Source organism: Pseudopipra pipra, chromosome 15, assembly GCF_036250125.1.
Source record: "Pseudopipra pipra isolate bDixPip1 chromosome 15, bDixPip1.hap1, whole genome shotgun sequence".
NCBI classification, from domain to species: domain Eukaryota; kingdom Metazoa; phylum Chordata; class Aves; order Passeriformes; family Pipridae; genus Pseudopipra; species Pseudopipra pipra.
The window spans coordinates 7,166,467-7,178,106 of NC_087563.1; the positions used below are offsets into that span (position 1 = coordinate 7,166,467).

General features: G+C 53.4%; 1 protein-coding gene across 2 annotated transcripts in view; it reads left to right on the forward strand.

The window, feature by feature from the left end:
- The window catches only part of DPYSL3 (dihydropyrimidinase like 3), a 31,871-nt gene extending 20,599 nt beyond the window's left edge, over positions 1-11,272 (forward strand). For both annotated transcript variants that reach the window (XM_064671632.1, XM_064671633.1), the window contains exons 4-14: positions 290-454; positions 600-661; positions 965-1,045; positions 2,109-2,177; positions 4,666-4,786; positions 5,563-5,719; positions 8,016-8,157; positions 8,507-8,677; positions 9,270-9,449; positions 9,990-10,152; positions 10,590-11,272. In XM_064671632.1, the coding sequence (XP_064527702.1) occupies positions 290-454; positions 600-661; positions 965-1,045; positions 2,109-2,177; positions 4,666-4,786; positions 5,563-5,719; positions 8,016-8,157; positions 8,507-8,677; positions 9,270-9,449; positions 9,990-10,152; positions 10,590-10,678 (1,400 nt within the window). In that variant the 3' untranslated portion in view covers positions 10,679-11,272. The remainder of the gene's footprint in view (positions 1-289; positions 455-599; positions 662-964; positions 1,046-2,108; positions 2,178-4,665; positions 4,787-5,562; positions 5,720-8,015; positions 8,158-8,506; positions 8,678-9,269; positions 9,450-9,989; positions 10,153-10,589) is intronic.
- Positions 11,273-11,640: the final 368 nt, after the last annotated feature.

Here is an 11,640-nt window from a genome sequence, read left to right on the forward strand (position 1 = left end):
GTGGGGATGGAGAATGACAGGGCCCTTCAGCTTCCAGCCAGTTTCTCAGCAGAAGCTGTAAAAGCCCCTGGTCCCATGCCAGAGGCCATTAAGCAAGGGCTCTGTGCACTTCCCTGCCGATAAATGCACTTGAGGAGTGAAGGTGCGTTGTGAAGGTAACAGGAACCTCTTGGGAGCTGCCCTGAAGCCCCTGAGGAGACCAGCCCGGGATGGTGGAGGTGCCAGGCCGTGGTGGGGTGGCCCGGTCGGGGAACCCTTGCCCAGCCCTTGCTCTGCTGTGCCCCTGCAGTGGACCATGTGGTGCCGGAGCCCGAGTCCAGCCTGTCGGAGGCGCTGGAGCGGTGGCGGGAGTGGGCAGATGGGAAGGCCTGCTGTGACTACGCGCTGCACGTGGACATCCCGCGCTGGAGCGACCGCGTCCGGCAGGAGCTGCACACCATCGTCCAGGAGAAAGGTTTGTTGCCTGCTGCTCCCTGCCCAGCCTCGGGGGCTGTGTGCCCTGTGCCCTGGCCAGGGAGGGCGAGGGGCAGCCATGCTGTCGGGAGGGTGGCCAGAGCAGGCAGCCTGACCACCCCTCTCTCCTCTCTGCTCTGCCCCAGGCGTTAACTCCTTTATGGTGTACATGGCCTACAAGGATTTGTACCAGATGTCCAACACCGAGGTGAGACCCCCTTTGCCACCGTGGTTGTGTTGATGGAAGGGGCAGTGGGGGGTGGCTGCCTGTGCGGGGCTGCCCCAGGCTGTGGGCTGGCTGAGCTCCTGCGCTGCAGGCAGAGGCACAGGTCTGGTGTGGAGAGCACCAAGAGCACCTGCTGGTGACTGTATTCTTCACAAAGCTGGTCCTGGCACAGCCAGAGCATTGCCTGGCATGGCAGCACCAGGCCCTGGCAGCTATGGGGCCATGGGAGGTGCCAAGGCTGTGGGCTGCCTGCTCAGGAATCATTTCTTCTTGTCTCTCTTTTAGCTGTATGAGATATTCAGCTGCCTGGCAGAGCTGGGTGCCATAGCCCAAGTTCATGCTGAAAACGGTGATATAATTGCACAGGTAACTAACTAACTATTTCTGGCATGCAGGGACTGAAAATCTACCCCAGGCAGATTTGGTGTGGGACATTAGTAAAATGGCTCTAGAGCTGCATGAACGTCTTTTGTAAGGTGGTAACTTTGCTACTCAGCAGCAATGTCAAATTTAGTTTTGTTTTTAGTATGTTGTACATAAGTGAATCTGAAATAATGAATTAGTGATTATCTAAATGGAAGAGAGTAGCCATCAATTATGGTATGTTCACTCCAGCTGCAGCTCTTTTCAGTGTGGAGAGGCAAGAGACCTTTGCTTTGCACATAATGAGTCAGGAGAGGTAAAGTGCATTGAGAAGTACTGTGACAAGAGAGGAGTTTTCTCCCTGTAAGCAAGCAGCTACCTAATGAAGCTGGATTTGCAAGGGAAGTGTTCTGAGGGATGTGGCTTGGTGATCAGATGAGTAGTCTGTATTTGCCTGCTCTGTTGTAATTGGTGCTGGATGACAGAAAGTCCAAATGTTTTGATTTTCATTAAGACATAGAAGACATTGTTCAATTAAGCTCTGCAATTACTTGTTTTTTTTCTGTCTCTTATTCTTGGGAGTTGAAGGAGCATGAACCAAGAGGTCATTCTTTTAACATTCTCTCAGACTACAAAAATCAGTTTTTCTTTGGACTTTTAGAGATGCAGTGCACAACTGCAGCAAGTCCTGGGAGTGATCAGAGAAATTGTATTGCTAGAGCTTATCTCCGCTTCATCTCCAGCCTAACCACAAAAGGCCCCCAATCTGTTAATTGGTAGCACTTCACAAACCTGGGAATTGGAAGGGCTGGGGAGTTTTGTACCCTTTTTTTGCCTCTACACTGTGCTTGTTTCATTGAAGAGATTTCAATCAGTGTCTGCCCTCCCATTTCCCCATCCTTCCTCTTTCTCTCTCGAACCCCTTGAGGCATCAGCCTCTCACCATGGCTGAGACAGGACACAGGGTAGTGATGGTCCTGAGGGAAGGGCTTGACACAGAAGGGGTCTGCTTTTCTGGTTGGTAGTTTCAGACTTGTAACAGCTCTCTGTTCTTTTGGTGTCCTAGGAACAAGCCAGGATGTTGGAGATGGGAATAACAGGCCCCGAGGGCCACGTGCTGAGCAGACCTGAGGAGGTAAGATGCAGAGGACAGTTCAGCCTTGCTGCACTGAAGAACTTCCCCAGTCACAGTGGGGCTCAGTGTGTGTAGTGGGGTCAGACAAACATCGTGGCAGGAGGGTGTGTGTGCATCCAGGGGTGTCCATTTATACAGACACTGATGTCTGGTTCATCATCAGCCCAGGAAAGAGTGAGGTGCATGTTTGTGACAAACAGTTCTCAGTCTTGCTCAAGCTGCCCAGCAGAGACAGAAGCCCTTGTTCTGAGTCTCACAGAGAGGAATCAATCAACAAAAATGTCTGTATGGCTGTAGCAGCCTTTGGGGCTGGACTGGGGGCATTTGTCTTGTATTGGTGACTCCACAGATGTGAGAGACCTGAGAAGAGTGAAATGATGAGTTTTAGTTTCTCTGAGAATTCACTGTACACATCTGAGTGCTGACAGATTCCAGCCTCTTCCTGCTTTATATCTGCTTAGAGTCTAAAGCATGTTTGAGAGTCAGATGGACAAAGCCATTGGTGGAAGGAGTGGGAGGGAAGGAGAGGGGGAATTCCCTGGTTACAAATCATTGTCAGAATACTAATTAGATTACTTCTAATTTTAGCTTGCAGGGTATTTTTCTGTTTGGTCCATTAATCTGAGTTGAGTCTAATTTTAGATAGGTTTCCTTGAGATAACTCCCTGCTGAGAGGTGCTTTAACTTTCCACAACATGTGAAAGAAGAAAACAGTAGGAATTTGGTACAATAGCAAAGCCGAGCAGGGAAGCACAGGGATGGATTTATACTTCAGGGCCTGCTGAAATAAAATCAGTTGGCTCAAATTAAAAGTGTACAAAGTTGGCTATATTAGGGCTGGTAACAACATACATGGCCTAGTGTAATACAGTGTTTATTTTCTTAGAAGTACGAGAGTGTAAAGCATTTTATTGTACAGGGAAGAGTCTCAGTGTCAAACACAGTGGCTCAGAGTCCCTCTGCATGTAAGCTGCCATTTATTTTTATGACTCTAACCTGTTGCCACTAGCTGGCAAGCAAAGGTGCAATTCAGGGATGCTGTGGTTGTGCCAGGATTTGAGAACTGTCCTGTTGCCATAAGACAGCACTGCAGATCTCTCCCAGAGTCAGTAAAACATTTTTGAGTGTTTGATCTTGAAGTGCCATTAAAGTATAAGGCAACTGAGAACACTGCAACGCTCTAGATATCATCTGTTCAGCCAAATTCAAATCTCATTGCCTTTGAAAATAAACAATGTTCTTCTTCCACAACACATTCTACCTGGGAAAATGTTTAGGTGGAACACAAATGGCCCTGCTACCCCATAAAGCCCACAGGTGTAAAGCATTGGGAGGGTGATCTGTGGCTCTGTAGGTCTCCTCTGTCCTGGAGGGACCTCAGTGGGAGTTAAAGACAAGTTTTTCTTTGTGATGATGGTGGTGACTTGATAGGGCAGGATGGTGCTGCTCCAAATTGTAACCTGCTGTGAGGGTATTGAGTGATGACTGTTTGCTCCTGTCCAGCTCCTGTTAAGCATCGCCAACTACTGCAGTCCATAAGTGTGCTGATAAAACTGTTCTCTTGCTTAAATTTCTATTTTAAGAGTCTTTAAGCAGAAGAGAAAAACCGCTTTTCACTGTACAGCAAACAGCTCAGCAGAAGTACGAGAGGCATGGGTGGGTGGTGTGTCTGGGTGCAGTGCTCTGCTTCTTCTGCCCCAGGACAGTTCAGCTGGCACAGCCCCAGGAGGGCTGGATTAGTGGTGTCTTTTTAAGGCTTCTGTTTTGAACTTCCTCATTCCAAAGCTTGAAGCCAAACTGTAGAGCAAACAGTTGCAGAACTCTGGGGTTGAGCTCAGGCTGAACACAGAGTGATGTAATAGTCCAAAGATATCCCTCCTGATGGAAATCCGCCCTGCAGTAAGAGCAGGACAATGGAGCGAGGCGGGTGTCAGCAGGCTGGGGTGAGCAGCAGGACAGCCAGGCCCCAGTGCCAGCAGCCTGCCAGGGCATGGCCCCCTGCACCCAGCCATTTGGGTGGCAGGGACATCTGGTTAAACCTGCTGCAGCCATGGGACAACCTGGAGCAGGGAGTGCTCTGGAACGGCTGACCCTCTGCTGCCTGGTGTCAGCCTGTGCTGGCAGGCTGGGCAGCAGTCCCTGGGCTCCTTGAGCTGTCAAGAGAGCTGGAACCAGGCAGTGGAAAAAACAGCAGATGCAGCTCTACTGGCCCCTGAGCAGGGTCCAGGCAGTGCTCCTGTTCTGGGCATGGAGCAGGGTCCAGGCAGTGCTCCTGTGCCAGGCATTGTGTTGCTGTAGCCTGCGATTTGGGCCAGACCCTGGGGAGACTGAAGCTTCCCCCCTCAGATCTCCCTGATTAACCTGCCCTTGGGGTGTCAAGGGTAAAAGCAAGGACACAGGGTGCAATCCATGGTGTGCTGAGAGCAGCAGGGGCTCCTCCCTGCCCACTCAGTGCTCCTTTGCAGCTGTGTGCCATCCTCTCTTCCAGCTGGAAGCAGAAGCTGTCTTCCGGGCCATCACTATTGCCAGCCAGACCAACTGTCCTCTCTACGTGACTAAAGTGATGAGCAAAAGCGCTGCTGACCTCATCTCCCAAGCCAGAAAAAAAGGTGAGTGGCAGCTGGTGCTGCACTCAGCCCTGCTGCTGCCACCAGGATCCTGGATTATGTGGCCCCCATGTCCTCATGGTTGTTTTGCCAAGACCACAACTGTGCTTGGAGTGCTGTCCAGTGCTTCCCCTTCTGCTGGGGAGCAGTTAGCTCAAGGGTTTGCCTGACTTATGAAGGGCAGGGGGACACTGCACCAGGCCACATAGAGTCACCTCCTGTTGTCACATCAGGTAACATCATGTGGGGCACAGGTAGGAGCAATGCTTTAAACACTACGTTGTCTGTGGCTGTGAAGGGCTTGCTGAGGACACTTGTTCCATGCACGTTGCTGATGGTTTGAGCTGCTGCACATAGCTCTGGCCTCCCTTTGAAGTGCTGGCCCCTCAGAGGCACCTGGGTGCTTTTTCAGATGACTGGGGGCTCCGTTTGTCACTGGAGGTGGAGCACAGGGATTCCCCACAGGCATGTGGGCATATCCACGGTTGTGCTCAGTGGGTTCTGTGCCCCTGCCCTGGGAGCTGTGAAGGGGGAGGCTGGTGCACTGGGATCTGTGCCCTGGAGCAGGAGGACCCTACGGTGATGGCAGGCAGGACTTGCTGCAGGACTTGTTGTAGGACTTGTTGTTTCTCCTGCCTGCCCCAGCACCGGAGCCCAGGCCAGCAGCGTGGGACAGCCCAACATGGGTATGGGTGTTCTCTGGGCTGTTGGTAGTGCTGTAGAGCAGAGAATGCCTGCAGGCTCCACGGAAACAGCGTCCTTCCTGTGCCCTTCTCCAGGCATTGTGGTGTTTGGTGAGCCCATCACAGCCAGTCTGGGGACTGATGGAACACACTACTGGAGCAAGAACTGGGCCAAGGCCGCAGCATTTGTGGTCTCCCCACCACTGAGCCCAGACCCAACAACTCCTGACTACATCAACTCCCTCCTGGCCAGGTGAGTGACAGCTCTGCTGGGGATGCTGCTGGGGGGAAGTGGACTCTGGATAGGGAAGGAAGAGGTTAGTCCAATATGAACCACTTCAGTGTAGGTGTTTACTGAGCTGAATGGTGAAATGGCTCTGACTCCAAGCTGTGGTGGTTCATCCCTGAGAGTGGAGGGAGGACAGGAGAGGCACCATGAGGTTAACATCAGTAATGAGAAAAATACCAGGACATGTAGTCTTGAACCATTTTAAATGCCCTGAAGAAGGCAAAGAAATGAGGACCAGCTAACACAGACTTGTCAACAGAAGCATTCACCAAGCTGGAGAAGTGAGGAATGGCTGCCTGGGTTGGGATGCTGCAGGAGAACATGGAAGGGTTACAAGTGTCACAGGCTGGTGGGGGCTGCAGTCAAATACAAAGCAGATGTGTTCTCACACCTGTACAGGTGAGCAGTAGCAGAGCCTGCAAAGTGCAGGAGGCCTTTAGGAGCAGCTCCTGCACATCTGGCTGGGATGATAGGTCTTTTTTTCACCCTGAAGGTCAGGGGGTGGGGAAGGGATTTGTTGAAAAAAATACAGACAATAAAAGCACTTCAGCAATTTGCTGTGACCTTTCACAGTTACACTCCATCCTCTCACTGGCAAGGCCCATGCAGCAGCTGTGGGGACACAGCACATTCCTGGCCCTGTCCACGTGCCCTGTGTCCATCACACACCCCCTCACCCTGCGTTTGTATGTCCGATCGTGTGGTGGCTGGTCTGTGTTAGCCAGGGGATGGCTGACAATGGGGGAGCTGTAAATGGAAATGACCTTTGAGGTAACCCTGGAAACATCTCTGCTGAGATGAGTGAGGGATGCAGTCAGTACAAAGTGTCTCTGCAGCAGGGCACGTTAGGATAAACCTGGTTGTGCCAGGGTGGAGATGCCATGCCCGGGTGTAAGAGAGGTGCATTTGGGGTCTGAGTATTCAGGTCGCCCTGGATTTTGCTGTGGTCAAGGACCAAGAGATGCCTCCACTCAGTCTGGATATGTTATATAAGTGCAGGTCATAGCGACTGGGAGGGAAAAATGAGCCCAGCTCCTTCACTGGCTTTCTAATCCTCCCCTTCCAATTTACTCCAGACCTCAGAGGAGAGATGAGTACTTCTTAGTCCCTGCAGCCCACAGGTGTCTGTCCTGACACCTTTGCCATACTGCTTTCTGCGAGGCTGCAGTGGGAGGAGAGGCTGTGAGGCTCCAGCTGGGCTGGATGACTTGTTTTCCTCCACCAGGACAAATCTGGTGGAGATTAGGAAGTGTGTTGTGTCATGAGCTCAGGCCTCTGGCTGTGCAGTCCTGCATAGACATATGGCAGAAATTATCAGAGGAAGGTGGAGATTAACAGTGGATTAGGGCTGATTCACGGCCTGGAGCAGAGTCGCTGTGTCTGCACTGTCCGGGTGCTGGAGGCCCCTCACCTCACGTGGGCAGTGCCAGGAGCTGGCCTGCCTTGATCTGCTTCCTTTCATCTGGCAGTGATGACTTCCCAGCTGCTGCCTGTCCACTGCTCCCTGAGCACTCGGCAGCAGCTGGGTGACTTTCAGGGAGCCATGGACAGCTCCTTGCTTGCCTTGGCTGCTGGCGGCTCACAGGCTCTGCCTGTTCCCGAGGAGTGGAATGGGTCAGGGTATCTCATCTCTCTGGGCCTCCTGGAGAGAGCTGCTTCTGGGCAGTCCTGACTCTCTCCATCCCACTGCCACAGGCTTTTGTGGGGCCAGGGAGGGCTGTGCTTGCCCTCGGGGTGCAGGAGCTGGCAGTGCATGACACGAGCTTGTTGTGCAGGACAGTCCTGCAGCAGAGAGGCCTCTTCCTCCCTGTGTGGCAGAAGGACTCTCCCAAGCAGACCTGACAAGCTGACGGAAATAGGTTTTCTGACTTGTACTGGGATGATTTTTCCTTTGTGCTCGTGCAAATGATGGAGCCTGGTGTGGAAGGGTATCTTCCGGCCTGACACAAAGGCCACCCTGTTCCCTGGGAGCTGAGCTGTTGACTCCCCTTGTATGCAGGATGTTGTCCATACTCAGGCAGGCAGCACAGCGTGGCAGAGGTCTCTTGCCCCCAAGTGACCCGGGGGCTGGGTCAGGTGGAAGTCTTAAGGCTGAGGGGCTGTGGAAATGAGGGTGCAGAGTAAAATAGAACTGATCCAGGGGCTACCTGTGGCCGGAGGAAATCCATGTCCCTTGTGTCTCTGCTGCTGTCTGACTGCAGAACGACTGCCAATGTGTTTGTTCCACCACTGACAATGTGTTTGTTCCACCACCCCTCAGTGGTGACCTGCAGGTTTCAGGAAGTGCTCACTGTACCTTTAGCACCGCTCAGAAAGCCATCGGAAAAGACAACTTCACAGCCATCCCAGAAGGGACCAACGGCATAGAGGAACGAATGTCAATCATCTGGGACAAGGCAGTGGTGAGAGTCCCGCCAGGGAAGGGGCAGAGCGGGCAGGGTTGGCTGCCACCTCATGCACCTATGCTCCTGCCCCGCAGAGCTGGGCACCCAGCTGCTTGTCCCCTCTCTGGCTCTGAGAGTCAAACCAAGCTGGAGCAGGAGAGGCAGCTGTTGTAGGTTTGGGGTGAACAGCCTGGAGCTGTGACAGTGCCCCCACTTATTGGCCTGTCTGGTGCCAGTGGTAAGATTAGTCTTGACAGCCTGGGCCCAGCCAGCCAGCACCTCATGTGGGAGGGAGTCTGGTGCTTCCCAGGGCTCTTACTCTCTCTTTCCCCAAAAAGAATACTTAGTTCTCTTTGTGTCTGAGCAGGCCACAGGAAAGATGGATGAAAACCAGTTTGTGGCTGTGACAAGCACTAATGCTGCAAAAATCTTCAACCTGTACCCACGGAAAGGGAGAATAGCAGTGGGCTCTGACAGCGATCTGGTTATATGGGATCCTGATGCAGTGAAGATCATCACAGCAAAAACCCACCAGTCTGTAAGTCCTGTGCTCATCTGTGTGAATGCTGGAGGCTGGGGTGCGAGTAACTCTATAGAAAGACTGCCTGGTTGCTGGGAGGTTGGTGCTGCCCTGTCTGTCTTTGAGGAGGGGTCACTGAGCCCAGGCTCTGGGCGTGCCAGCTGTGACTGTGGATGTCCTTGAGCCCTGGGCTCTGCACATGGGGCTTTTCTTGCCCTGCTTGGGTGTTCTTCTCCTGACCCTGGCCCATGCAGATGTAAGGGCACACATTTCTCCTAATCTGGATTCCTTTTCCAGGCACAATTTTTTCCTGGCTTTGCCAGTGTGCTTTGTTCATGCCTTACCTCAAGCCTAAGTCCTGCCCTCCTCTGTTCTTGGGCTCTGTCCTCTGAGCTTCAAAGCAACAGGTCCTGGTTCAAGTTGGGAGCTCTGGTGGGTTCTTGCTGTGCTGGGCTAGTGAGCTTCAGGAGGCCTCTGAGGCAGGCAAGGCTGTTACAGGTGTCCTCTCCCTGCACTGGTGACTCCAGCAGCGAGGTGTGAGGACTGACCTGCTCTGAGTAGGCAGGCAGTGCTCATATCCCTCCTGACCATTATCTCTGGGTTGCTGCAGGTGGCTGAATACAACATCTTTGAGGGAATGGAGCTCCGTGGGGCCCCGCTGGTTGTCATATGCCAGGGGAAGATCATGCTGGAGGATGGCAACCTGCATGTGACCCAGGGGACCGGACGCTTCCTGCCCAGCAGCCCTTTCCCTGACTATGTCTACAAGCGCATCAAAGCCAGGAGGAAGGTGAGGAGACGGGGATGCCAGGAGACAGAGTTGGGACACTGCTCACCCAAATCACATTTTTCCTTCATAACTGGTTATTTTTACTCTGCTGTTCTTGCTGCAGACTGATGTATTTTGAATATATACTTATAAAGCTGAGGCTTGGGTAGGCAGCTTTGCCTGTTGTGTTGGTGGTGTGCCAAGCTGGAGGCAGATGCTCCTCGAGGTCAGCAGTAGTGATGTCTGTCCTCATCCTGTCCTGCTGCAGCAGGAGTGTGGAGGGAAGTGCTGAGTTAAAAATGAAGAGATTGGGCAAAATTGCCTTGTCCTCCCTCATGTGTGCAGCATGAGCCCCATCTGGGCTGTTGTGCTGGTTCTGCACACCTTGCAGGGCAGGTGAAGGGTGGGGCTGTGCCAGGCCTTGTCAGTACAGGACTGGGGGGGGCACGGGGCTGGCAGCGAGAGTTCCCTCTGCAGAGGGACTGGGGAGCCAGGGATGGCTGGAGTATGATGCTCCCTGGGCTCAGAGAAATGCCACTGTCCTCTTCTCTCCGGTGACAGATGGCAGAGATGCACGCTGTGCCCCGGGGCATGTACGATGGACCCGTGTTTGACCTCACCACCACCCCCAAGGGGGGCACTCCTGCGGGGTCAACCAGGGAGTCCCCCACACGGCAGACACCCCCTGTCAGGAACCTCCACCAGTCCGGATTCAGCCTGTCAGGTGAGTACATGTGGCAGCTGGGCTGGGAGAGGGCAGAGCCCCTGGCCACGTGTCCCAGCTCCTGGGGCGGGGGGCAGCTGGGAGGTGGCGTGGGGCAAGGTGAGCGCAAGAGGCAGGGCAAGACCCTGTGTGTTCCTTAAAGGACATGGCTGGAGCTGTACCTTGCAGTAGAAGCAAGGCAGACTGTGCCTGGGGAGGCCAGCACAGCATCCGATGCCACTCTCGCTGTGTGGGTCTGTTCATGGAGCACCTGCAGAGATGTTCAAGCCACTGCTGCTCTCGGGGTCACTACTGGAGTTGGGAGAGGGAGCAAGTTGCTGCAGACAGTCTCAGGAGGCCCTTTGCAAAACCCCAGGCTGCTTGACTGCTCAGTCCTGTGAAGAAAATGCTCTTAACTTTGCTCTCCCCCTTCCCTTTGCTTTCTCGTCCTGTCCCAGGTACCCAGGTTGATGAAGGTGTGCGCTCAGCGAGCAAGCGCATCGTCGCACCCCCGGGAGGCCGCTCCAACATCACCTCCCTGAGCTAAATGTCCTGGCTGAGGAGGAAACAAAGTCCCTGTTCAAGCGAAGGAAGAAAAATGGTACATTGGTGTTTTAAGAAGGAAAAGAAGTAAACCTGTTCAGAAGAATCAATAAGCCTCAAGCCTTATGTTTCACAAATGCTACTTGCTACCTAGCTTTAAAGATGTTGCTTCATTTTGTTTTTGCATAGCCTTAAGGTTCTGTTGTTGTCACTGTTGTGGGTTCGGTCGGGTTGTGTTTTGCTCTTCCTCTCTGTATGCATGCAGCTCGGACAGGTCGCTGGTTCAGTGTGTTATTGGTGTTGAACGCGTGTGGGATGCTGTGGGACAGTGGGAACGGCCCGTGGGGTGACCCAACGAGGGGGCAGGGTCTGGCCAGAGGCAGGATGTGGGATGGGGAGGGCAGGTGCACTGAGCTGGTAGGGGCAGGTGGGTCTGTCGTGTTCATGTCCTTCATCTCCACCCAACGCTCTGGCGCTTCACCACGAGGCCTATGGGGGAGCCCGAATCATCTCTGTAACAGCTGTCACAGCACCTCGTGTAAGGAGTTTTACTACTTTGTACACTTTATTAAAAAAAAAAAGTTGTTCCTTCAAACAACTCGTGTTGCTGGCTGGCTCTTTTCTTCCTCAGGAGGCTGCTGCTTGGCAGGGGCAGTGCCCAGCTGTGCCCATGGGGAGCTGGGCTGGGGTGGCACGAGGGGCTCGGGGTGGTGTTTGGGCTGGAGGGGCTGCAAGAATGGGCTGTCAGGATGACACAGTGCAGTGTCAGAGGGTTGATGTAGCTGCTCATGCAAAGGCAAAGGTATTGGCAAAACAGCACGTTGCAAGTGTTTGTAAAAGCCTGTTCATTTTGTCCATGCAGTCTCTGGCTGGGCTTGGCCTGGGCACCAGGGGCTGTGACTGCCTGGCAAGAGCTGCGCCTGTTGTCTGTGTGGTGACAGGGACTGGCTCCATGTGGCACTGCCT